Source organism: Anopheles merus, chromosome 2L (assembly GCF_017562075.2).
Source record: "Anopheles merus strain MAF chromosome 2L, AmerM5.1, whole genome shotgun sequence".
Lineage (NCBI taxonomy): Eukaryota > Metazoa > Arthropoda > Insecta > Diptera > Culicidae > Anopheles > Anopheles merus.
In genome coordinates, this window is record NC_054083.1 from 28,967,349 (window position 1) to 28,994,730 (window position 27,382).

Here is a 27,382-nt window from a genome sequence, read left to right on the forward strand (position 1 = left end):
ATTGACTATCTGGTACAGAAATGTACAAGAAGAATCAACTTTCTCAGAACGATTACCGGACTCTGGTGGGGTGCCCATCCCAAAGACGTCCTTAACCTATATAAGACAACGATACTGTCCGTCTTGGAGTATGGTTGCATATGCTTCCACTGGGCAGCCAAGTCGCATTTAATCCGACTTGAGAGGATTCAGTATCGCTGTCTTAGAATCGCACTAGGTAGCATGAAGTCGACTCACAACATGTCACTCGAAGTGATGTCCGGAGTGATGCCGCTAAAGCTGCGTTTTGAGCTACTATCGCTTCGCCTCTTCGTCCGCTCTACAGTATCAAATCCATTGATAATCGAGAACTTTGAAACACTGCAAGAGATAGGGTCTAAATGCAAAATCATGGAGGTCTATCGTGATTTTGTTTCTCTACAGGTGCACCCTAGTACATCTCAAAATACAATCTGTGCCAGCTTATCAGAGTCCTACAGTTCCATTTTAAGTGTTGATACCTCGTTGAAGGAGGCAATTAAAACTATCCCTGAAAATCTTCGCTGGATGACAATTCCCAACATCTTTGTGGAAAGACATGGCCAACCAAATGTAAACCATTTTTACACTGACGGATCCTCATCAGAGCAGGGCATTGGTTTTGGTGTATACAACACGTGTACCCAAGCATATTTTAAATTACGCCAACCATGCTCAGTTTATGTAGCGGAGCTCGCCGCAATCTTTTATGCCTTACTATTGATAAGTGCATGCCCTCTGGATCAGTATGTAATTTTTTCAGACAGCCTAAGTGCTCTTGAAGCTTTAAAATCCGTGAAGGCTATTAAGAGCCCAGACTATTTTGTAAAAGAAATTCTAAAAGTCCTAAGCTCCCTGTTTGAAAAATCGTTTCGAATATCCCTGGTATGGTTGCCTGCTCATTGCGGCATCTTAGGAAACGAGAAAGCAGACCATTTGGCCAAGAAGGGTGTTTCGGAAGGGTCCTTTTACGATAGACCCATCCTCCCTCACGAGTTCTTACGGGCCCCACAAGCTTTCTGCATTGCACGCTGGCAGAGCTTGTGGGACACGGATGAACTCGGGAGGTACCTGTACTCGATCTCTCCTAGAGTTTCTTTGAAACCTTGGTTCCGCGACATCTCTGGAGAGCGTGCATTCATTCGAATGATGTCTAGACTTAGGTCTAATCATTTCGCATTGGGCGCACATCTCCAGCGTATAGGACTGGTCGACTCGAAAGCATGTGGCTGCGGCCTTGGATTTCACGACATAGACCATCTTCTATGGTCTTGCGAGGAATACGAGGCTGCACGACCCACTTTGTTGGATGCAGTCGAGAAACTGGGAAGATCTCCTGGTATCCCCATCCGGAATATACTAGCTGGGTCAGACTGGAGCCTCTTAGGGATTATCTTTGGGTTCTGCAGAGCTAACGGTTTAACTGTGTGACATCCCTATGGCAAGACTCTTGTGGCTGGCTGTGCGGTGGTCGGTCGTCTGTGTTGGCATGCGCTTGTGCCGTCGGGGTGCGAACGTTTGTCATCGTCGGACGGCTTGCTATCGGTTGGTTGGCCGGAAGAGTAATGTTTCCCATTCATACTCCATTTGTTTGTCCTTGTGCTACATGTTGTAAATCGCTAGTTTGCTTGTGATGAATGACTGTATGTGTGAATGTATAAATGAATGTGCGTGATATGTATGGCTGGAGGTTCAGGCACGGCTTGAGACAGAAGATCTTTGCATGGATGAGGTCCTTGCAAAGATTTTAACCCTCGATCCCGGCATATAGATCCTCGCCAAGGGCTAGGACAAGGTCCTTCGTAAAAAAAGGTTCCTAAAAACACGCTAGATGCATACCGTCACTCGAAAGCGTTGGAAGCTAAATTTCATAAAGACCCCTGCTACGCTTACTGGACTATTCAAAACGGACTGGATCGAACCTGCAATGGATATTTCGAAAACTCCAAGACTATCCGTATGATGACCCGGACAAATACGCCGGATGACAACTTACAACACGATCTCGACCCCTGCCACGAATGGACTTCACAAAACAAACTGGATTGGACGACGATGGATCGCATGATCTCGACCCCTGCTACGAAAAAATAGGCCATTCGAGAAGGACTTGGATTGTATAATATCTGCACTGTCCGAGCACACCCGGAATAAGGTGTCCTTCCATAATTGCGAGAAGGAAATGTCTCGCAATCATTTGAATTGTATGATTATACCCTAACATTAAGCAATACGGCCGAAGCCGTTCTTTCTGAATAAAAAAAAAAAAAAAAAATTATAATTTAGATTGATTAAAATACCCATAAGTAATTCAAGATGTATACACACTACTCCAAAATTTGAACCCCACCGACTTTCATCTTCATCAGCCTTGTCTTAGTTCAAGCAGTTTATGCAACAAAACACTGAAAGACGCTAAAATCAACAATTAAACACATTTGCACAATTAAAATTCCATTTCGACTCATTCACAAGACATAAGGCATGAATAACCTTTGGTTGTGAGCTTTAATCATAGAGCCTATCCGTAACCGCAAAGCGCGCTCTGTCGAAAATACCAAGGAAACGCATTGACCAATCCACGAGACCACAAACCAATACACCATCTCCACCGGTGCGTGTTCGGAAGCATCAATTAATGATATTTTAAAGGAGCAACAGGAAGGTGCCCTTTTACCTCCCCCTGCTGAGGTCTGATCTTTCGGTCGAAGTGAAGTTGTGTAGGAGGTTAAGATCCTACACACACACACACACACACACCAGTTACGTCCAATTTGGCTGACCTTCCCCAGTTTTGCACTCAATTTGCTACGGCAAATGGATCAGCCCTGCTTATTCTGCACGAGCGCTCCGCTATGGCGGCGTCTGTTTGGATCCTTGGACCGCTGCTGGGAATGTCAAATCGATCGTGAGTGTCCTATTTTGGTGCCGGCGTCAGCTGCCCGCCAGCCAGAACCAATTTCTGTACCAATAAAGCATAAAAACTTCGCGACACAATCTTGGCGTATGCATGCAAATTCTGACTTCACACTCTCCAAAACAACAGAAAACGGACACGACACCGGAACCCTAGGCATAAGGTGGCGCGTGCCACGATCATCTCACGATACAAATAGTGGGATGCAAGCAAGATGCCGCGGCTGATCATCTGCCTCATTAAAACGCATGATATTGGACTAATTGGAAGCGCCCAAAGATGCAGCCCAAAGTCCCCATAGAGTGGTGTCCAAAAACCGTTTACTAAACGAGTCAAACGCCTCAAGGTGTGCACCGCGATTCGTTCCACCGCGGACGGATGAATATTTATTCGTCTGTCTGTAACGACCATCGCTTCCCTTTCGAGATGGCGATGACGCGGCGCATCCATTTTTGGGGTCTTTTCCCTTCATATATATGTTTATATTCAAAACCTCCCTTACTCAGCTCACGCATCCGGTGATGAGATGGTTTGCGGGAGGCAAATCAGACTTCGAGCGAGACCTTCACGCTAGGCGGCGGTGTGTGCCTTTTGATCCCCTCTGAGACCTCTCGTTGGCGATCCATCTCGTCGTGATCTTCACGCTTTCGCGGCTTGGCGATTGGGTGAAGGTTACCACAAAACCCGCAGCATGTGAGGGAGGAACCGAAACCGAGTGTGAGAGTCCAATGTTTGATTGGATTTTCCGGCCACAGTATCATCACGATCGGAACCGTGCGCCACCGTTCTCATGCTTCCGATTTCTCCGTTCAGCTCTCCCTTTCGCTTCAAGCGTTGATTGCTTGAAAGATAGCGAAAGTAGGCATATTAGGTAGGGTAATGCATTCATGAAGGCGATTCAAATTCCAAAGCTCATTCAGGAACAATTGGTTCTCATTAAATAGCGAAAAAGTGACCTGTCCCTGAAGTGACAGAGTGAACTGTGTGTGTTTTTTAATTTCAAATTAACGATTTTTGCCTGTAAATCATCTGCTAGTTGCATATTATACCACGCTTACACTGGGATTTTATGTTCACGTTCATGTAAAAGAGAAAGAAAAACATGAATTCATTCAATTTAAACGCATAATCACGTTCATTTACATAATTTTTCAATAATAATAATACCTAATTTTATGTCAGCAATTATCTCGTTTAGCCACAGTCTTGTTGTTTGGCAGAGCATTTACGACATAAATTAAGAAACTCACATGCTTAATGCTTTAAACAGCACGTAACAAATAGTATCAACATCAAAAAGAGACACCTCCTGTCAGCTTGGTGCAGCTTTAAATCCTTAATCTCTGCTAAAACTTTAGGCTTTTAATAGCAATCCTACCATTAAATACCCTTCTTTTCCCACTGATATAAATCAATCCATATGGCACACAGCCAAACGTTAATTTGCCGACACATTCCACATTCGGTGGTCAGCGGGTTCCATTTCCCTTTCGCTTTCCGATTGCAACTCGACACGATAAACCACACAGCAGCAGCAGCAGCAGCATACCTCGCACCAAGCACAGAATGACGCGGAGGGGTAAAAAACAAAATTCTCGCACTGCGGAATTTCACACCTATTATAGTTATCCCCTGCCAATGCACGGGCCCCCGGGTCCGATCAGCTGAGAAATTAGCATCGATGCCAAACTGTTTGTATTGCAGCTCTGTGTTCAGCTCCCTCCCCCTCCAACGTGTGTCACGATTTTATTCAATTAATGGTGCCGCCACCGCTGCCACGACCCATCCAAACTTCGCCTAATCGAGCGGGACCTGTTGAAACTGAAACGCTTTGTAAATATAAGCGCCCGCTTCCGGCCTTAACCCTCATCCGAATGGCTCTTGAAAGGCCCCGTAGCCTTATTAATTAATTGTCCCGGGCAAAAGATCGTGAGCAAGATCGTCATCGAGTGCTGGAGGGAGAGAGAGAGAGAGAGAGAGAGAGAGAGAGAGAGAGAGAGAGAGAGCGATACAGATGAAGATCAAGTACACTGATGTAATAATTTATCGTTCCCTAAATGTAACGCGTGATGTACGGTGCGGACGCTTGATAGACATACTGTCTTGAAGGGAGGGAAGGGGGAGGCGCCACTACACAAACAACCCTTCTCGACCTAGACGCCAATCAGTGACGAAAACCGTCGTCTCAGGAGCACGACACTAGTGGGGCCCCTGACCTTGCAAAGGGTTCTTCTTGTGGTCGCCCTTCGACCGTGTGAAGACCATTTGGACGGTTAATTGATAGCGTTGGTTGGATAGCTGGACATAAAGGGACGCACGCAAACAAAAAGTCACCACACGAGCTGTCCTCGGAAAATTATTACCCCGGAGGGCACACGATGAGATACGGCGAGTAATCGTCTAATTACACGAAATTCTTCAAGCTTATCATCCAGGGACAAAAGAACAGCAAACAAACAAAAAAGGGTACACTACTCACCCACTCGAAGTACGCTGTAGGGTGGTCCGCTGGCGGAACATTGTCGAGCTGCGGCGCGATCGCAACCCTCCAGCACCGGCACCACCACCGCCAGCTCCTACAGCACCTTTCCCCGTCATCGCCGTTCCACCAGTGCCCGCCAGTGTGTTGCTGCGCTCGGTGAACGTTCGATCCCGGCGTCCGGCCGCCCGTTCGTTCACCAGCACCGCATCGAGCGAACGATCGAACGATTCGCCCATCCGGCCGACCGCTTTGGCACCCTTCGGCGAGGGCGTCTCCACACCGTTCTCCTCGTCCGTGTGTATCTTACACTCCTGGGGGAAGCTCTCGTTGAACGTGCGCATCGCGGCCACGCCGGCCAGCTTCAGCCGGTTGCGGAAGATGTCCCCGAACCGGCGTACACCGGACGACCGGCCCGAACCGGCGCTCTGGTTGCTGATGTTGCTGAACACGTCCGAGCATGGTTCCGAGCCGTCGCGGTGGGGTCGTCGCGCGACCGGACTACCGCCGTGGTCGCCCGGCCGCTCCTCGATCCACGTGGAAGACATGGTGGGCATCGCGACAAGGGTGGTTCGTCCGTATGTCAGACCTGCGGTGCAGTGTGGTTGCTTTGACAGTCACCCGTCTAAGCGTGTGTCATATTCGGCGTTGCGCGCCACCAGAGTGCCTCACACACGTGCCAAGGACTTGCTGCATAAAACCCAGCGGGGGCTGCGAAGTGGTTGCGTTAATGGTTGCGTTTTTGTTTTGCTGTTGCTAAAATAACCCCCTAAATACCATGCTACTACAATCCTTCAACACCCATCAATCCTGGACCCCACTGGCAGTCGGCTGTAAGAGAGGGGAAAAAGAGATACGAAGAAGATATCAGCATTTAGTAAGATTGAAATGTCTCATAGATGAAAATCTCATGATTAGAATAAGCAAGGCGAAGTTCATCGTTAAGGTTATGTCAGACATCTTCCACTTTCAATCATTTGATTAAAAACAAACAGATAGACAGCAGAGGAATTTGACTCTAATGTTTATATTAAGGCTTTCATGAACACTAGCCCAACTCCAACTTCCGTCAGCATCGCTTTATGATGCTTCAATCACGCTTTTTTCGATGAAATATGAGAAACAATCAAATACTCAGAGTTGCGGAATTGAACGTCACACAAAAGCTCGCTTCTTCCTTCCTACTGTCGAGCCTAATCATCGTCAACGTAACGCAATCGCAATGACAACGCTAACCTTCAAACAAAACTCCTCACAGTGATAATAATTAATCCAATGAGCATCTTCTCCTGGTTTAAAGACAGTCGAGGGCAGTCTGTCCAACGGACAAGCCCACACAAAATCACTAATCAACGATTGGAGAAGCATCTTTCATCGGCGATTATATCATCAATTAGTGTAACCGGTGGCATACGAGCGTCATATCATTTCGGTAGACGATGTTGATGCTACTAATTGGATGCGAAGGACAAGGACAATCCCTCTGCTACGTGCACCAGACCAGCATAAAGATGTCCAGGCTTTCCGCACACTCCAGTGCAGTACCGGAAATCGGACGCCGTACTACGCAGCCGAGTGCGTTTGAGTGAAGATTTCCTAATGAGCTACGCCTTCAAACTCAGAACTGCTTGCTCCGTTAAAGCTTCCAGTAGACAAACAGCGTTCCTCATTTGGAAGCTACCTCTTCTGAATGCATCAAACTGAATCGGTCAACTAAAATCGATAGTCTCCAAAGTGTTTCAAATATTGATCCACACAGTCACGCCTTAAAAGGCATCTGCCCCGGTCATAAACTTTATGCTCGATCACGCGCCAATCGTTCACCTGTTTGTCGAGCTGCGCAATTTTAGGGCAGTCGGGAGTCTGCAAACAACCGCCCCCGTGTGTACCGCCGTGTTTGTTACGATGGCCAACACATGGACATTGTAAATGTTGCCATTTGCTTTGCTCACACCATCCCCGAACCGTCCTGGGGCGTGCAGCACTTTGCATGCGTGGCGTTGTACCTCTCTCCATCAGCACCCGCACACTGCCCCAACGCATTCGAACAAAGTGCAATCGTATGTTGTCCATCTCGAGCTTCGAGCACGAGCACAGTCGGGTTCCGTCCAAAGCAGTTGGTCAACGCCAACGAGCACCTGATTTGCCTGCGCCCGCCATCATATGTGTGGACAGCACTAGGGTCCGATCGTTTTACCCACGTCTTGGATTTTGCGGTTCGAAAGGTTTGCCCCCTTCAACAGCGCGCCAGCGTGGACAAGCAATTGCAGACACAAACAGGGCAAACAAACCTCTAACCTAGTTTCTGTTTACGATTGACCCGAACGAACGAACTCCCCCCCGTTAAGATCGGCCGAGTAGTGTTCTCGCCAAAAGGGCCTCGCCGTGCACGTGCCCACATATTTAAAACGATCACTTTCACTAATCACTCCATTAGTCCCTGGAATCTTAACCCCTGCGGGATCCCCTCTTGCATCCTTAACCTGTCACCCGCCCCCCCCCCCTTTTTTTGCTCTAATGGCTTGGGTGTGTATGTTTCGAGAATGGCCCAATGTTCGTTTGCCAATAACTTTATCGCCAACGGGTTCGTCTCGATCGGTGGCCAAACGGTGGTCAAAAGGTACGACCCATGAGTGCAGGCATGAGTTGTTGTGGCTGCCACTGCTGCTAGTCGAATTTGGGTCAGCGCAACATTTCGCAAGCACGCCATGCGATGAAATACAGCCTCAGCTTGTGTGCTGCAGGACTCCAATCCAATGCATTGGCTAGGCCTGGCGCAGGTGGGTCACCCAGTCGGCTGACAAACGTTTCCACTCGATCAATCGATTGATCGATCGTCGGGTACGGTGGTTTTGCACTCCAAAATTAAATGAACCAGTTTTGGAAGGAAAAAAAACATCGGGAGGCAACCAACGGTGGCCAAACACAAAGCGGGCTGTTTTGAGTGCGCTCGCGCCCGCACTGTAACATAAAACCGTGGCAACATGTCACTGCCCTCTGTAGGACCGGCTCGGCGCCCAACCGCCCCGAGGGTGTGACGCACCATAATCGTATGGGATTACTCCAGCGACAGATGATCATATGGGCGATGGTCGCCGATAACGCCGGAGCGACACAGAAAACTGGATTCTGTTGATCCACACACCGTCAAGGCATCTACAGTTCATCCAAAGCCACATCGTACAATAGTAATGTAATTACGGGCATCGTTAATCATTGCGCGTTGGGAGTTTGAATTCCACTGGAGTGCCCCATCATTGCACAACCATCTTCCAAAAGCAAGCAGCAGCTCGTTACAAGCGGGTTGCAGAATGCAGGATCAATATTTTGATTGATTTGGGTCATCTCCGTCCCCGTCTGTCGGCATCGCTCCTCAACAAAAACCGTACGCACTTGAGAGGATCTTGCAAAATCATCTCACCAGCAAATTGATTTCGCCAAACGACCCAGACAGTGCAGTGAGCGTACGGCAGCAGCACTCCCTGGTGCTTTAAATTTAACGCCTAGACGCCCAGACAATCTTGATGACTGCCCTGCTTTTTTCTATCTCTGCCCATATTTACGTCTAATCGCTAATAAAAAGTTGGGCAGAGCTTTCCTTCGCCTCTAACTGCTCTAGAAGCTCGACCAGCCCGAAACCCGTCCATATGTGCTGCGGGCTGTATATGTCGATGGCGTTTTGGAGTGTTTTCTCTCTATTTGGCGTTGTGGCCAACGCCAGCGCCGCAGGCAAACGATCGCCATCCCTTGCGGCAATCAGCTGAGCCGCCCGGAGCAAGTGGTTGTTCGGTGCAGGTACCACCTGCTTAACCTACATCTCTTTCTCCTCATCGTTTCTCTCTCTCGTGTGTCTAGCCGAGCCTCACATATATCGGTCGATCAACAACGGGCGTCTCTTGTGGGCACTACTGCGATCTCGTCTTTTCACCTTCACCCGTATATGTATATCCCGCGTCAGCTCCCCCAAACCCACCGTAGCATGAAGTTCAGGTTAAGCCAAATTTACTGCCACAGCGCCTTCCCACCCTCTCTAGCTCTCTTGCTCTTCGTAATATTAGATAATTATTGCTTCAGTTTTTTGTTCAGGTGCACAGGTAGCACAAGGGGGCCGCGTGCCAAGGGTGACTGAACTTGGAACTCTTCTGGCACCGCCACTGCGCGGAATGCCGTTCGGGGCGCGTATCGCGTTTGACCTAGAATCGTGCTGCTGGCTGGCAGCTACAAAATGGTTTAGTTGTAATTTTTTCCCCGACCTGTCATGTGAGATTTATGTTAGCTGGTCTTACTGGGGAATGAGAGTGAGGTTTTTTGCTCACCAGTCCCCCCGCATTGTGGACGCCGTGGCCGTGGCGGATGTTACTCAATCGATGCAACCTGGTGCTCCCTCCTTTGTAGGACGAGACGACGAGATGTTGGGGATTGGGGATGTTATCGATGAAACCAGGAGACGAGGTGGGTCTTTCCGATGACCTTAGATTAAGGGTGAATGAATCTGTCCAGACTGTAGTATGAAGAATAATAACAAGTTCCTTGTGTGAGTGGGTGCAATACTTTGTTTGCAATCATTGCACATTAAGTCAGTTTTTAAGTCCGGCGCCAACATTAACACCCTGTTTTGCCATCAAACCGCACAAGGCCACAGGTCAGTAACTACCCCATCCTGGGTCGTTGTTGGATATCAAGATAGCCGAAATAAGGTCAAACACATTATGGCGGTACAAGAACTAATGAAAGCTGATCCAATTCACTGCAACGGCCAGGAACTGGAGCAACGATCGTGTCCCCCAAATAAGGAACCAAACACATCACGGCCGTACGTAAAATATAATGTCACTGTAGATAAAATCAATTTTACACCCAGAAATGCAACATTGATTCCCCTCCGAATCGCTCATTTCGATGCGCTCTTTAGGATCCTTTCCAGAAACTCTCCAGAAGAAACAGTCCCCCAGTGCCCACGTAACATGCCATGTCAAACACATATGGGCGTAAGCGATGAGTGCGCAAGCGTAATGGGAACTTAATTAATTACAATGTCAGCGTGTCTCAATGGCCAGCAAAACTGCATGGTCCCGCAGTTTCTCTCCCTCCCCAGCCCGCAGTTACACGCACATCGTCGGCGTGTCTTGCGGGTCATTAAACAGCGCCTGGCAAAAAGGCAAAACCGATCGCAAACTTTGCTGCGCCTCCTCCCGGTAGCGCTGCCGCCAAATCTTTTTCGTTGCGCAATGCCACCGATCATTTGCATGTAAGCACACGTAAACAATACACCAATATGGGCTGTTTTTCCCACATCCCGACGTCTGGTCGAGGATGCCAGTGGACGTTACGCGTCGCATCTTCCCGGAGCAGACGAGGTGGAGGAGGTCACTTCGTTCGCAATGCTGTCGCTCTTGACTGGTGCTGCGCTCCTTGGTCTCACCCGTAAAGTGATCTCGTCAACCTCGAGCTCTGCCAGACGCAAAGTCTTCGTTTGGTAATTCAACGAGCCCTGCCCCAGAAGACCATCACCGTTTGTGATGGCCGCCTTGACAGACGAGTTTGTTTATTAAGATGTAAATTTCTGCATTCCACTTCTGATCTGTTCCAAGCAACCGCCCGCAAGCGACGATCGGTCAAGAGTTGTTTAACGATCGCAATTTATGTACACCCCGCCACACAATGGGCTGGAGAAAACGATCGCCGCTTAGGGAAGACTGCCGGGAGGAGGCTGCCGGTGCAGCATTAGCTTCACTGACGACTTAACTCTGCATCTGGAAGCACGTCCTGCACTCTCATCCGAGGCCTAGGGTCTGCTCTAAAGACGCCTCGAGGTCGGTACCACAAGCCAAGCTGATCGACAGGCTAGGACCAGGGCTTAGGATCGTGATTGGAATGCTGCCACTACCAGGAACACGCTGAAAGATCGTTTGCGCGTTTCAATCGCGCGTCTGAATTCACGCTAAATAACAACCATACTTTGCACGTACCCTTCTGTCCACCTCCACCAAGGGGACAACCCTGGACGCAGATCGCAAACCGCAGACGACGGTTCGCAACGTATAATGCCCACCCGCCACGTACTGATCGTGCTTGAGGGGGAGTTGTAGAGCCATTGCAAAAAAAAATCGTTCGCATAAGGGCCACGGCGAAAGTGAAAGTGATCGGGAGCAGTCCGATCTAGTTGGCAAAGACCGGCAGGCGAAATGGTAAAATTTGGAGCATTTCTCATTACGCCATCGAACGGTGTAAGTATGTGTGTCTGTTGGTTTGCCAAAGCTGGGTGGGTGGCTCTGTCCTGTACCTCTCCTGTAATCTGCGGTTGTCCGGAAACTGGACGCACTGGACGAAAAGAAATTTTGCATTCTCGTGTGCAGCGTTCGGCGATACAATATGCCAATTTACATTGGGTTGCAATTGGCTATAAACGATTGGGGGAGGCAGAAAAAATAAGCAAAACGTAGCATGGTCAGCAGCTGAATAGGGTGTTTTTTGGATGAAGTTTGCATTGCACCAGTTAACTTTAAGGCTTCCAGAATAGTTCTTTAAACCGCGTATCGGAATACCGTCTTCACATATCGCTTAGGATACGCTTTGGCTGTGCCAGTGCAAGAATTCAAGACGGTATCTATAACTTCAGTTATACTATAACTTCGTGGAAAACCAAGCATAGCCATTTTGTAAGTTTTTGGAACTGGAGTTCTTAACATAGTTTATTTATTACGCCTATAAAGTACCAATGCGACCTATTGATTAACACTAATGACTAATAACTAGAATTATTCAATTTCAACACCTTATAGGTCAATATTGGGAAGCTGCGTGGTCATTTTGCAAATTAATAGAGACTGTCCAACTTCTAGAGGACCTGAAAAATGTTGCAGGCATGTAAAAAGTTTTCCAATAAGTGGTTTAAGAAACTGTCCAAGAAGCCTCAAATACAGAATATAGTTGAAAATATGAGGTGTATACTTAAAGTGGCCACCACTGTAAGTTATTGGAGTAGAAAATATGGAATGTTTTACTACCAAATAACATAAAGTACTAAAGAGGTAATCTTCGGTAACAAAGTATAATAGTAGCAGATTATGAAAAGGGAGCAACAATTTTAACATAATTTTGTTGCATATCACTGTTGAAGAATTAAGGTAATATTTGATCATGATTGAAGCGAATGAATGATTAAAATAAAATAACAAAAAATCATAAAGCACTTTCATTTGAATACATATACCAGATACTGCCTCAAAAACATCGTGAACCACTAGAGCTTCTCTACATAGAAGACAATCCCTATTCATAAATAAGAATAAATTTTGTAACGTTACAAGTTGCACTGCATCATAAACATGTTCCACTCTACAAGTTGCTCTCATGCTAAAAATACAAGTCAACCAGTAAATAATGTGGCAAGTTTTACCATAACTACCAAATGCTTCATTTAGCTCAGCTCAGAAGTTAACGTCACCATACCTCACTGTTTTGCACAACCCAAGTCGCGAAGTTCAACTCGATCAGCACACTGCGCCCCAAACTAAGCACCACCGGCTCCGTGTGCTCGTCTCGGCTCGCCAATGCTCACCAAACCACCGTACGGATCAGCGCCGCACAGTGTGTCCACCGTCCAAAACACCATAACAAGAAACCGGAGGCACCAGAACACGGGGCATCATAAATCATCCCGCGTGTGCCCGCTGGTCGGCCCTCGCCGTCGTAACAAAACGCGACCACACCAACTCTCTATCATTCACCACCCATGTGCCCATTCTATCGACACCAGAGAGCTTTGTTCTTCAATCCCAAGCTCCCGTCCACCCATTTGCCCAATTGCATTGCAGCAGCAGCAGCAGCATTGCGTATCGCCGGTGCAACCCTACAACGATATGAAGTTGATTTTCGCAACAATCTACATCGCACGAACCTAACCAACCCCCCATTTACTGTACACACCTTGGCTGTGCTCTTGGCTCAGATGCTCTCTAAGCCAACGGAAAGCAACACTTTTCTGTCTCTCGCAGTGGTCGAAAAACTTGCTCATGCTGCATTGGGCGGTGGCGGTGGTTGGCGCTGATGCTACTACCGGAGCAGCATCGAGTTGATTAGGTTAGAGCTGAAGCTGAGCTGTGCGAGCAGCGAAATGGAACCGCATCGTGCATCTTGGAAGATTTCATTAAGGTAAAGGTGTAACTTACTGCTTCTTCTACGAAGCGAAGGCTTCCAGCGGATGGCAACCGGTATCCACAAAAAGAAGGGCACATTTAATTGGACACATTCTAGTTAGGAGCAGGTTAGAAAACGGGCAAGTGTAATTTATCCCTTCACCTGATGTTTAGTGCTCAAATCTGTTTGCTTTTAGTTTTGTTTAATTTTAGATGAAATTCTATAGGGCTCCACAAATTTGATTTAAAAGCTGTAGAATCATAGAAAAGTTTAATTAATAAAAAGCCTAGAGAACTAAACTCCACAGCAAAAATCGCTTTGGATTTCCCACACAGAAAACGGAAACAATTAATTACTCGCTACACTGAGACAAAACGATACAGAACAGTCACAGACAAATCAATCGCTCATAAACACTGCCATCTAATTGTCAGTATCCCTTCCCTGGTAGAACACATCCTTCACCGCGTTCCAAAGTTGCGCAATCGTTCACTGCTGCTTGCGCAAAACGCAAACATCGCGACAAGCATCAAGTTCAAGCTTGACGAAGTAATCGTACGTATCTCCTCGGTTGACAAATTTTGAAGGAAATGAACCACTTCCCATACGGATGCCTATCTTGACGGGAACTAATCTATGCGCACCTTATACTGGCTGTCTCCGGTGGTATGCAGGTCACATAAAGTGTGAAAATAAAATATAAGCCCCACAAACCGATACGGTGTGTCTCTGCCAGGGTCAGCGGAACTGCATGTCAGAAAAGAATCGTACTATGATGGGAGCTCAACCTACACGGATGGCTCCAACTTCCGTGTGGTAGTGCTGAAATTTGTTCTATTTAATCTCCCTAAAACCGTCCATAATGGGCTGCATGCTATTTTTAAAGAGATTAAGATGTAAATGCTCTTTAGTTTCGATTCGCTTAATAGCCATGACAATAAGTCGATCCAAAATATGCCGATTTTGGAAGACATATTGGAAGATTTTTCTTAGAACTAGGTGCTTATTCTAAGCTGAAACGAATTAGAATGGTAAAACTAGCTTTTGGTACATTTTTGTACATTAGTTTTATATTTATGATTTTACACTATCACTGCCCAAGATACGCTATAAATGCGGACTGTAATTTAAACTACTGTAGGTGACCGCTAACTGAGAGTTTAAATTTGTGAGAAAAATGCACGATTGCTATGAGTTTCCCTTCGTAAGATTCCGCATGCTTCATATTTTGACCTTTATGTGATTTTTAACTGAGAATCACTCCAGTTATCGAACTTCCACTTTAAAAAAAACTCCAGTATAACACATCCAGATAGCGATCACCTACTGTATCTGGTTTCAAGCAAATTATAGTAAAATGTCCTATAATTTGATTGAAGAGCGCTGCCCTAGTCACTACATTCATGATTTCATATGACTCTGACTGATGAAAACTTTTTTCCCTCGTTTTTGATTGATTTTAAAAATTCAACAAAAACTGATTTTTTTTATAATTTATACATTGAAACAGTACAATTTGCTAAAACAAAATTTCTTTTTTTTCTTTTGTTTCAAACATCTCATATAAAATTAGGAATTTTCTAATTATGAAATTAGGTTTTTAAATATTTCACTTATCAGTTCAAATAACATTAGAACTCACGTGGTCCTTGTTGACAAACCCGTACAATAGTATCTACACTATCGAATTCCTCCCATGTACTTCTCGTTAATAAAGAACAAAATGGATTCTGTTGTGCTGACAATCGAATGATAACTAGATAACAAATTGCTGTATCTCTATCTTAACATTATCTCACAAAATAATTCCATTTCAAAAACACTTCATAAGCGAAAATCCTACTCAATCCTTAATGAAATTAAAACCACCCAATCGTCAGAATTTGTAAGTGATCCTGTTGATGCCCAGCGATTGACATTCTTTCAAATTGCTCTAGACAAGCCTCCACAAGCCAACCAGACCCTCCTAAAAGCCCACCCTTGCAAGTACAGCTTTAATCGGTGGGAAAATTTATTAACTTCTGCCTTACGGCACGCGGAAGAAGCACGGGTAGCAAACGTATTAACAGCTACCGGTATAAATCACTCCACGAGCCTCGAAGATCCCATAAAAGGGATGAGGATTGAGCGTTCGTGTGTCTGTGTGAGTGTCAAGCCGTAAGGTGAAATATGGTTCAAATTTAATCATCGTGGATTAGCCGGAACCCATCCCTTACTACGCCAAATTGTGGCAAAAGAAGCCAAACAAAAACCCATAAAGTGGGAAGGAGAAGAAGATGATGGTGATGATGATAACGCGAACCAAACTGTAAATCTTTTGCAAACCATTAAAGCTGGCATGCTTCGCTCGCCTGGCATCAGGGTGGTTAATCATAAACATCCCGAACAATTAATAAGCACTAATTAGCCAACCCGGCACTGCGAGTCGATGCTGGCCGGATTGGCCGGCTGGCGCACCGATAAACACCCCACCCGGGAGCGGAATTCGGGACGCACGCGAGTGTGTTGGAGTGCGCGCTCCCTCAGGCAGATGGGCATTAATAAATGCATTTATTTCGATACTGGCTTGTTTTCTCACTGTGGGCATTGGTTTTTTGTTTTTTCAGGCCATCACTTACTCCCCACACGTGTGTTCTGTGGCCATGGAGCGTGTTCTTCCGGCACGTTTTGTTTCAACGCGTGCTATATATTTGTTTCTTCTGCACGGGAAAAAGCTGACCCACCGATCCAATTCCGAGCGCATCGCGCCGGTAAACGGTGGGGCTAGGTTGATGGTCCGAAAACGGCACACAGATAATTTCACGCTGCACTCATTTTTGTTTCACTCCCCAACTTTGTATCCCCTTCGATGGGCTTTTTACCCCATTTTCGTTCGATTCACTTTGGCTGCTGACGGTTGCACTGGTCCATTTTTTTCCGAGCTACCGAAAAATGTTGCTGCGATTTGTTTGATTAGCTTCATTATGATTCATACTTTGTTGTAATTGATTTTTTAGTTTAGTTTTCTATTTTTCTTTTATCTTACCACCCCCCCCCCCCCCCCCCCCCCCCCCCCGCTCTTTCCACCACCAAAACAAACTTTCCTAATGCCATTGTTTATCGTCACTTGTCTTCTTCTTTCACTGTTTTTTTCACTTCTTCCTTCCTTTCTTTTCACCCTCTTTTCGTTTCATGTTTCAGATATAAGTTCAATTTGATTTTATTTCTATTGATTTTGGCACGCCACCACCACCACCAACACCACTTCACGGCCACCATACCAGCGTTTTTCCTTGCACCGTGCGTATACCATTGGTTTCAATTATTTGCTTTTCGCTTTCGCTTGCCCTCCTCTACACCACCCACATGCAGAGACGCACTCACTCGTACACAGTACACAAACAATTAAACGAAAAGACGGGAAAGAAAGCAGCGGAAAGAAAAGGAAGCCTCCCAATTCCCAACCGGTGCACTGCATTTCCTCCTACGAACGCATCCATCACGCGGTCAATATTTCACGGACACGCAGTGGTGAAAAACGGACCTGCCGTTGCTTTCCACGTGCTCGAAACGCTGGCTGGCGCACTCGCGCAAGCATGCACGCACGCACGTCCGCGCACGATTTCCGTTTTCCGTTAAGCCGTGGTAAAGCATTTCCCCGTAACCCGTTAAAGAAACAGTGTGAAATGTAACACCCCAAAATGTGGCCTCGGTGTGGGTGGGTTTTTGTTTTGTTACTTCTAGGCAAATTCATTATAACACTTTAAGAAATGCATCATTTCCTTTTAAAATGCAGCGAATTATTAAACGATAGTAATCTATTTTGTATTGTATTGCATCCAATTGCACTTTGATCGTTTTGATGATGATTTGCTTGTAACTCATTTTTTTATTGGGACCATGCGGCGGACTAATTGAAGGGTTAAAGGGAAGGATTTTTGAGGTTACTGAACGCTTCCTTGCAATGGCGACAGAACATTATGGCTGGGAAGCACATGGACCAGGACACAAAGCAACACACACACACACACACACGAAACGACACACCGTTTGTACTCTTTTTTTTACTTCTCTCCCGTACACAATGGCGGAACGAAACCGGATCACACAAAATGAAAGATCGTTGAAGAAGATCGGAAAATGGAGCCCCGGGCGTCATGGCGCATTTCGCGAAGCAGGGGTGCGAAAGATGCGTTTACGTTTTTTCTCACTCCTTCCTAGCCTAAACTACGCCGGAAAACACAACTACCCAAACGATGCATTTCTACTTATACCTTCTCTTGCGTCTGCGTTGGATTGCGCGAGCACGAGCGGTCACTGCGCTTAAGCTGCTTAAACCCAAAATCACACAACCTTGCTGGCTACCACCAGAATGACAATATCGCACAATCACACAGGACTGCTGCATTAATCTCAGCACAAAAAGCAGCACACAAATATCGCACTTCGACTGTACGATCGACACGCGACAGTGGCTTTATTGGCCGTAACACACCGAAACACGCGCGATAACAGCACAACAACGCGCTCGAAGCGACGGAAAAGAAGCGACTGGCGGCACAGAAACAATAGCACAGGGCCGAACGATCGTCAAACCGTCCCGGGCCGGATCGAAATGGTGGGCACGAATGATGTACGCAATCCTGCCGCCGTACCTGTACCGAGACTGGCACCCCGAAAAGCACTGCACACCGTCGTCGGTACGCTCTCCGTTTCTTGGGCACTCTCTCTCTCTCTCTCTCTCCCGAGACATCGCGGTCGGAGCCGGTTGTGCCGATGTTTGGCCCCACTCTTAAGGGGTAGAGGGGTTTACTAACGTTTCTTGTGCCCGGAACGTGGCAAAGTGTTGATCTCTCGGTTGTTGTTTGGCGGGTGCGATGGAGAGTGTGATCATTCCAACCTGTTGTTTAATCACTAATAGAATTTGCTAAACAGTTATAATACAATTTTTCGCATAAAAAGATACAAAATATTCACTGATCATGACAAAAACTCACAACAAATATTTGTTCTATGACTGGAATTGTTGTGAAAGTTGTGAACGCACAAATCAACTTTTTGCTTCAAAATTTTGCAAACTGTTTATGAAATCCAATAATCAAAAACTCTTTCATGTACATGACTCAATGCTGTGAAGCAGAAAAAAGGTTATTCGGGTACCTTTTATCCGGCTATCCATTTATCCGTGCTGTTGAGATATGACATTTTATTAAAAAGATGATAATGCGTGTTGAGGACATTTAAAATAATGGTTATCATAGCATATATTCAAAGCAAAAAACCGCTATAATTCATGGTACATTTCAAATATTATCATTTGAAAAATATAAAGTTATAAAAACAGACAAGGTTTTACCAAAACATAATATAAATTTCAACAAAATCTGGAATTTGTGATAAAACATATGCTTTGACTCACTTTGACTCGAACCCGTGTTATTCGAGTATCCGGGCGAGGTCCAGTCGCGATGAGCCCGGATAGAAGGCGCTCCACTGTATAACATAGATTTCCCAAAAAAAAAAATTAATTATATAATTGAACTCAAATAATTAAAATAAATAAATAAAAATGAAATAATTAATGTTGAACTCATTAAGCTGTATTACATTTGAGAAAAAAAATATTTTCAATCGTACTTAATATGCTGTTTCTTTTTTACCATTTCATTCCCTCTCGGGGGAACTGTCTTGCAAGACAATTTCTGCAAAGCTGCACCAAAAAGCTCCCCCTGAGAAGAGTTGCAGAGAGTCCACTCCTGAGCACTCTCCCGAGCCTGAACCGTTTCGTTGCCGAGAGCACTGATCAGCAGGCTAAAGAGAAGCGGCGGCTGCGAAGAGAGCACGATCGTGTGTGCAGCCCTCCCGTCATCGATCGCCAACGAGATAAATCAGAATTTCAAACGAAAGCAAAAGTGTTTTCTTTCCCCGAGTCTCTTTGAATATTGTTTTCTTGCTGTTGTTTTTTTTCTGCCGTTGCTTTTAATGCGTGTGCGCTAATTTATCCACCTGGTTGACTGACACGAAACCGCCGGTTAATGATCCCGATCGACCAGACTGGCTGGAAACGGCCAGCCGCCAGATGAGCAGCGATCCGGTTTTTTGTGGAACAGCAAACAAGATCACCGTTTTGGTGGTAGCAAAATAACGACGTTTTGGAGAAAAATGCTATACAACGGTTCAATTGCGATCGTTGCTAATGGAGGGTACAAAAGCGGAAACTTGTGCAAGTTCTTATCGAATAAGCAATAATTATCAGCCATGCCCAATGCGTGTTCGGTGCAATTATGCATTCATGAGCAGCATATGTGTGCTTCCGCCAACGTACGATATGAAACGAATTATTCACGATCATACTTCTACACGATTTCTACTTTAGGATGTGAACCAAAACCTGATAAAAAAATTAATCCACTGTTTTATGTTTAAAGAAAAATGCACTTTTTACTCATTGAAGATTCTTAATATAGTAGCACTAAAAAACACTGTTCACAATCTCTTCAATTTGTGTTTTGTAGAAAAATAAACACACAACTTTGAGGTACGTTTCCCATTGCCCTAGCCAGGGCCAGGACATTGCCAGCAGAAAATTGCTCTTCTAGACCGACTCCAGCAGCAGCGCAATACCCTGTCCTCCTCCAATGCAGGCCGATCCGATGGCACGCTTGAGGTTCTTGCGTCTGTACAGAAAATAAAATATTATGTCAATATTAAAATATTTTACCGATCAATTGCAAACCTGTACTTACTTCAGCTCATGCACCAGGTGGCCAGTGATGCGCGATCCGGACGCACCGAGCGGATGGCCGAGCGCGATTGCACCACCGTTCAGGTTGAGCTTGTTGATGTCCAGTCCGAGCTCGCCGGCGCAGGCCAGCGTCTGCACACCGAACGCTTCATTAATCTCGAACAGATCAATATCGTCCATCTTCAGTCCGGCCACCTTCAGCACGTTCTGGATCGCGGGCACCGGTCCGATGCCCATAATCTCCGGCGGCACACCCACCGTGCTGTACGCCACCAATCGTGCCAGCGGGGTCAGGTTGTACTTCTTGAGCGCTTCCTCCGAAGCGACCACCACCGACGCGGCACCATCGCAGATACCCTAAAACACGCGAATTAAACGATCACATGATTTAAAATATAAGAAAATGTCGACACCCTTCCTGGCGGCCCCTCACTCACCGAAGCAGTGCCGGCAGTGACGCAACCATTCTTCTTGAACAGGGACGGCAACTTGTTCAGTCCCTCGAGCGTGGTCTGGGGGCGCGGATGCTCATCGACGGCAAAGTCAACCTCCTTGCCCTTCACCTTCAGCTTGAACGGGGTGATTTCCGTCTTGAACACTCCCTCGTCGTTCGCCTTCTTCCAGAGCTGCTGCGACCGGTACGCAAACTCGTCCACCTTTTCGCGCGGCACCTTGTGCTTTTCGGCCAGATTTTCGGCGGTCAGTGCCATCGGCAGCTTGCAGTACGAGTCCGTCAGGCCGGTCTAGAATGAAAGACAGACAAGTTAAGTTAAATTTGCGTACTTTACGCCCATCTCATGCCTTCTTACTCACCCACAGGGCATCCTCCAGGGCCGGGCTAGTGCCGAGCGGAATGCCGAAACGACTGTTGCGCAGCGTGTACGGTGTCTGGGACATGTTGTCGACTCCTCCCGTAAGCGAAACGTGGGCAGCACCGACCAGGATGTCCTGCGCTCCGTTCACCACCGCCTGGAAGCCGGAACCGCACAGCCGGTTCACGCCGAGAGCCGGTCGCTCGATCGGAATGCCACAGCCGAGCGAGACGTGACGCGGCAGGAAGGCACCATCGGTCGAGGACAGTACCAGCACCTGGCCAATGTTGACGGAATCGACCTGATCGGGCTTAAGGCCGGCCGCATCCAACGCCGCCTTGGCCGCAACCGTCTGCAGCTGCGTTGCGTTGGTGTTCTTGAACACTCCGCCGAACGTTCCGAAAGCGGTACGCTTGGCCGCCACAATGAAAACTCCTGAGGGTAGAGCAAGGGGGAGAGATAGAAGGAGAGCGATAAGCATCAGTAACGGTGTGCCGGTGTAAATGGGTAAGCGTGCAAAACAAAGTGTAAAAAGCTGCTGACAACAGACAACCGGCTGTGTAACGGGAAGCAGAACGGGGTTGCAGCCTTCCCACTATCAGGATTATCAGCATCACACCGTTTGTGGGGGGGGAGGAAGAACTTGAAAATGGCTGGCCCATTTCCTCTTATCAACCCGGCCTGTTTGTAGCCATATTCGCGTCTTGTTTGATACTGTTTGACGGTGATAAATGAGCTATAGAAACCGGCCAGGCACCGAACGAGTCATGTGCTTAATGATGAAAAAGGTTAGGGAAAACATAAAAATGTAGCAATGTAAAAAAGGAGTTGGAATACTCAAAACATATCGGTATGCCGGCATACGAGCTGTTACAATGGGAGAGAGGGCAACAGAAAGTTGTTGCTTTCGCTACGTCATCAGTTCGGACTTTGACCCGGCAATGACCAGGCCATTTGATGCTGAATGATACGGAAGATCAAAGTCCAAGCAGAACAGAACTATGTGCTTGATCGCGTAACACCACAACTACACAACTTTAAAAACAAATTTTGGGGCCAAAGTACAAAGTATTTATACTTTTTTAAGCAACTATAATGACTACGGCTTCATGGAGTGCTGATCTTACCCTTCGTAAGTGCTGCCATTTTGTTAGACGATGCTGGAGTTACAGTACACTTTACAATAACAAAACAACACTCTACGCAAAATACACTAAACTAAAAATTGTCTAGAATGTTATCGATACTCCTATCAACAAATTAACAACACCACGGACACACAACTTGCTGCAGCTTGCGGCCAAAAAGTGAGCAACAGTGAACCGACGGCAGGTTTTGTTATTTACGGCTGAGGTTGTGCCTGCTTCTACTGTGGAATGAAGTGAGAACTATAGTGCTCTCTTTCTCGCCAGTACAATGAATCAGATGTTTATCATCACCCATCTCTTTCTTGCTTTTGCGATCGTCTACCCCTACTGACTCAGTTCTTGGAAAGAACGTGCATTCAAACGGACAGTTAGTTTCACGGCTCTGGTTTAAAAATTGCTGGAAAATATTCCTTCGAAGGCGCGTGACGAGAAGTTCAAGCAATTTCTTTCCTTTTATGGTAAATTTTCTATAAGGACGAACCATTTCCCATTGCTCAACCAGATATTTTACCTGCTTTTTATATATTTATCTAGTTGTTATAGTTTGCGACATTATTCCGTCGACGCTTTAGCGTGTATGTGTTATCACTCGTTTGTAATTTTTAACTCCCATACTCTTTTTTCTCTCGAATGCACTTTTTTATGCTTAGGTACGTTTATAACAAATCCCCCTTCCCTTTCCTACGATGTTCACGTTTGTACGAGGTTAACACTTTTGCTGCATTTTCGATTTTTGTCTTCTAAATTCTGCTAGAACAACGCAAAACAAAATAAAAAACAAAGAAAACCCCTCCTTAAAAACCACAAATTAAAAAAAACGCTTTTGCTTTTGCTCGCTACCCAAAGTTCGCTATCCCTGCGTCGAATTGTGCCCTTATGCTAGTTTCACCCTTAAACCCCTTCACCCGCAAGCCGGCCAGCAGGCGCAAGCTGCCCAAGGTGCGCACCTCTAAATATCAACCGTTTTACGCTAAACTACGTTTCGCGCCCAGTAATCGGTACCCGCGACCGCAGTTACCCGTCCATTGTTAGTCGTTGCTCATTGGAAACTCGCGGTTCAGCACCTCCAGGTCGCGGTTGTCGATGGCAGTATGCAGGTCCTGCCGGCTCATCAGCGACAGCACCATGCGCAGCAGCGTCCAGATCGCGCTCGACATCTGCTGCGACATTGAGTTAACCTTCAACCCGGACCGGGTCGCCGAGGTAGCCTGGAGGTTCAGGGCCGTCAGCAGATGCTCGGCCGCTTCCTTGTACGCCTTCAGATTGACGCAAATAATGCCTACGTTGAACCGTGCGCGGATAAACCCGGGCTGGATGTCGAGCGCCCGCTGGTAAGCGGTGACCGCTTCCAGCGAACGATTACCGTTGGCTAAGCTAGCACCGAGCCGGTTCCAGGCTTTCGAGCTGTCCGGCCGTACCTGCAGCACGGCCTGGAAGCAGTCGACCGCCTTGTCGTACTCGGAGGACAGATTGAACAGCACGCCCAGCGCTTCCTGTATGTCCGCGTCGATCTCCGTTGGCGACTGCTGCACCGCCTTGATGAACAGCTCCTGCACGTCCTGCAGCTTCGGCCCGCCCATGAACGAGCTGGCCACGGGTGACTCCTGCGCCTGCAGCATTTCCGGCGGCACCAGCTGCTCGTACTTCGGATTGCACTTCATCCAGCGTATCAGCATCCGGAGCGCTTGGTTTTGGAGCACCTCGTTCGTGTACGAAATGGCCAGCGCCATCAGCACGGGCATGTTGTTGGGATTGAAGGAAAGCGCCTTGTTGAACGCGGCAATCGCGTTCGGGTCCTTTTCGTTTTCCGCCTGCGCAAAGCCGAGCTGTTCCCAGATTTCCGGATTCTCGGGATCCTGCTTGACGGCCGACTCGAAGCACAGGACGGCGCTCGGGATGTCACCCTGCGCCAGGAAGGCTTTCCCCTTCTCGAACGCATTCTCCACGTCCGCCATCGGATTTTCCTCGTCGAACTTGTACTCCTTGAAGGGATCGTAAAAGTCGTTAAACTCGGACAGCCACGGATGCTTGCCCTCGCCCTCCGCCAGCGTACGCCACTCGTCCTGCAGGCGCTCCCAGAACTGCTTGTTGTAGGAGTCGGACGCTTCGTCCTGCTCCTGCTTTTCCGCCTCGAACGCCTTGGCCCAATCGTCCTCCGGCTTCTGTGCTTGCTCTTGCACCTTTTGCTCTTGCTGCTCCTGCTTGCCCTTCGATGAGCTTGCCTCGAGTTCATCGAACCGGTTCTCCCACACGCTGCTGGACACTTGGCCGTCGTTAATTAGTACGTTCCCCGTACTGACGTTGTTCATAAATCGCACAAACTGTAACGAGAGTAAAGCTGGTCAATTTCTACCAAACGGGAAGCTGCATCACCACGCACACACTTACCTGACTCTGCTGTAAGTTTGGATTGCCCATCATTTGCTGTCCCGCCATGGACTGGTACATCATTTCATTGGCCGCCATTCGCACCGAGGGCATTTGATTTCTTTCGTACGAATTGAGAAACTCCTGGTTGGCCGGGCGCTGTAACGGGTGTGCGGTATTGGTCTGAATCGGTGCCATGTTGGATTGCGACCAAACCTACAAACGGTAAAGAAATGCGTTTGTGATGCGTCGTTCGTAAACCCCCACCCTAGCGCCGCTACACACTTACGCTCGACAGTTTGCTTTCCACCATCATTTCGCCTCGAAACTGATCCGCCCAAGCGGCATCTCCGGGCGCAAACTCGATCGAACGGCCCGCACCAACGATCTGCTGCTGCCGGTGGTTTTGGGCATCGATTTCCCGCATCTCCTGAAGCAGCTCGTTCATGCGGAAGGTTTGCGGTACCGGTGCGATCTGGCCCATGAACTCGTTCACCAGCTCACGGTCGCCACCGGCAAAGGAGCTTCGACCGCCGGCCAACCCTTCATCCTGCAGCGCCACGTCCTTCCGCACCTGCCGGCCCAGGTTCATCAGCGGATTCGCTCCGCCACATTCCGGCTCTACCAGCTCTTTGAACGACATCTTCGCACGTTTTCACCGGACAGCTCGGAAGGGCAATAGGAAACCCACCTTCGCTCGCAGATACGCTGGGGAATTTGAAGGATTAATCGCAGACCGTAAGCTCGCTACCAGGATTGACCACTCGTCATTGATGCAAGGCTACTGAATCAGTACAAGCGGATAAGGCCGCAACCAAACACGGGATCGAGTCGTTCGGTTATGCAGCAAGGATTTCGCACCTATCGCACCAGACCACTTGTGCATGAACTTGTGCACCGTGTGGGGCCAATAAATGACTGATAAACTGATAACACAGCCACCTTTTTGGAGGCTGTTGTTTTCTTGCTGCTTCTTGCACGACCCGAGGGGCTCTCTTCGAAGGCTAGCGTACGAAACTTCCTGTCCGTGGTGATTACCTTTGCGACGAGGGCCGGGTTGCTGAAGGCCATATGCCACGGACTTGCTTTCCGGTGGTAGATCACACCCGCTATTGATATCGTGCCACTATTGATATTTTACTGTTTACGTATTCCGAAGCTGCTCTGCCCTTTTTCTTTTTTTTTTTGCTGCTTTATTTTGACAAAATAGTTTTGTTTGTGAATGTATGTGTGTGTGTGTGTTGCTGTTGATCTACGCTGGCGAGTTGAACGCTTGCAAATGACTTTGCGAGACAGGGTGACCAGAACGGTTTCGGTACTTCATGTTGAACGGTCATGTTGTGTTGCTTTCCTTTCTTAACTTGAACAAAAATAGCTGAAAATCGCTACGTTTCTTATGATTTAAGATAATTTTCAACAAAACATTTGTTCAAATATGTTGTAGTGAGCATCTGGTACATACATTATCACAATTCCCGCCATGATTTCAACAAGTTAAACAGCTCTGCAGGCTCCAGATTCATCGGGCTCCGCCATATGCCATGGACAAACATCGAACCAAACCTGCCTTGAACCACCGCCAGGATCTCCGTTCGTACAATTCATCTCACATTTCGTGTGTTCTAACCAGTTTTGAAACTCAAGAAGCTTCATCCAAAATAAACTGCAGCAAATTCCATAATGGCCGAACTCTTTCTGCAGGGCAATGTTGACTCGCGATATCCAACTGATTGTCCTTCACGTGGCCTAACCAAGGAACTCATTGTGCTATACCGCGCCTCGTACCGATCTGAGGATCACTATCGAAGACCTTCTTGGTGGAGCAGGAGTCTAAATCGCCCGGAAGCAGGTAATTCCTCTTCATCACATGGTATAGTTCTGCTTCCGATGTTGTCGATGATCACCTCGAAGTCAAGCAATTGGAGTTGAGATGAGATCTTGCAAATCGTTTATCGAAGCCCGTGCTTAGGATGTAAGAGTAGTGAGGAGAATATTTTACGGAGATTTGTCTTACATCTATTGCCAGCAGTAATACACACCAGGTAAGTTTGAAACATGTTTTGCTCATTATTAAGCCATTTTCCAAAGTTTTTCAAGAATAACTAAGGTATTGTAGCATTATTTTGTGATGTGGCACAGTTCTGCTTCCGATGTTGTACATGATCACCTCGAATCCATGATCCTCCCGATCCTTGGATCCCCTTACATAGAAAATACTCATTCAAAAGAAACCACCAAATAAATCACCATTGCCTAATTCCTAGAGTCAGTGTAATCTTTATTTCAATCCGGGAAAAAATCGCTCTCTGTTTGTTACAGTTTTCATCCTGTGTTAACATGTTTGTATTTGTAACAATTGAAATAGGTAGTAAAAATGTGAAACACGGTTGTTGTTGTTGTTGTTGTTGGTTGGAAACGTTTGTTATACTAAAACTATCAGAACGAGCAAGAGAGTGCGGGTTTCAAAATGGGGGCCAGCAACAAAGCACGATTGTTGTTATATATACACAATTTAACAAAACCAAACCCAACAATTGATAGTAGTGTGAAACATAGCACTTTTGTTCCGTGAACAAATTCGTTCAATTACTCGTTAACTGCCCTTTCAATAGAGTAACATTACCATATTTCCCCACACCAACGTTTATGGGAATTATGGGTTGTAAGCGTAATCTATGCCGTGCCAAAGCGATTAAAACAGAAACTTCTCTCATCATTCGCGCTTAACATCCTGGTTCGTCCGTTTGTCCTAGGTTAAAGATCAATGTTAGCAATGGA

The 27,382-nt window shown here is 46.9% G+C and overlaps 3 protein-coding genes across 3 annotated transcripts in view; all 3 read right to left on the bottom strand.

The window, feature by feature from the left end:
- The window catches only part of LOC121594672, a 67,273-nt gene extending 49,094 nt beyond the window's left edge, over positions 1-18,179 (bottom strand). Inside the window, exons 1-2 of the mRNA XM_041918216.1 lie at positions 17,807-18,179; positions 5,415-6,245 (exon numbers count right to left, since the gene is read on the bottom strand). Of these exons, the coding sequence (XP_041774150.1) occupies positions 5,415-5,971 (557 nt within the window). The 5' untranslated portion in view covers positions 5,972-6,245; positions 17,807-18,179. The remainder of the gene's footprint in view (positions 1-5,414; positions 6,246-17,806) is intronic.
- A 1,767-nt stretch (positions 18,180-19,946) lies between these two features.
- LOC121593733 (3-ketoacyl-CoA thiolase, mitochondrial) lies at positions 19,947-22,453 on the bottom strand. Its single transcript, XM_041916380.1, has 5 exons — positions 22,217-22,453; positions 21,091-21,524; positions 20,715-21,020; positions 20,279-20,634; positions 19,947-20,209 (listed from the first exon to the last, which is right to left on the bottom strand). Exons 1-5 carry the CDS (start codon positions 22,233-22,235, stop codon positions 20,128-20,130), a joined length of 1,197 nt encoding a protein of 398 aa, XP_041772314.1. The 5' UTR covers positions 22,236-22,453; the 3' UTR covers positions 19,947-20,127.
- A 273-nt stretch (positions 22,454-22,726) lies between these two features.
- LOC121593604 (peroxisomal targeting signal 1 receptor) lies at positions 22,727-25,816 on the bottom strand. The gene is made up of 4 exons (XM_041916126.1): positions 25,643-25,816; positions 24,894-25,312; positions 24,626-24,820; positions 22,727-24,558 (listed from the first exon to the last, which is right to left on the bottom strand). Exons 2-4 carry the CDS (start codon positions 25,245-25,247, stop codon positions 23,266-23,268), a joined length of 1,842 nt encoding a protein of 613 aa, XP_041772060.1. The 5' UTR covers positions 25,248-25,312; positions 25,643-25,816; the 3' UTR covers positions 22,727-23,265.
- Between the last annotated feature and the right edge of the window lie 1,566 nt (positions 25,817-27,382).

What these genes read in the sequence shown, in the direction of transcription:
- LOC121593733 (XM_041916380.1), bottom strand. An exon ending in TCACTGCCGGCACTGCTTCG is followed by an intron (nt 20,635 to 20,714) that starts GTGAGTGAGGGG and finishes CGCGTGTTTTAG; the next exon opens with GGTATCTGCGATGGTGCCGC. An exon ending in CACCTGGTGCATGAGCTGAA is followed by an intron (nt 20,210 to 20,278) that starts GTAAGTACAGGT and finishes TTTTCTGTACAG; the next exon opens with ACGCAAGAACCTCAAGCGTG.
- LOC121593604 (XM_041916126.1), bottom strand. Translation starts at nt 25,247, where the DNA reads ATGTCGTTCAAAGAGCTGGTAGAGCCGGAATGTGGCGGAGCGAATCCG. An exon ending in TGGAAAGCAAACTGTCGAGC is followed by an intron (nt 24,821 to 24,893) that starts GTAAGTGTGTAG and finishes TACCGTTTGTAG; the next exon opens with GTTTGGTCGCAATCCAACAT. An exon ending in CAAACTTACAGCAGAGTCAG is followed by an intron (nt 24,559 to 24,625) that starts GTAAGTGTGTGC and finishes CTCTCGTTACAG; the next exon opens with TTTGTGCGATTTATGAACAA.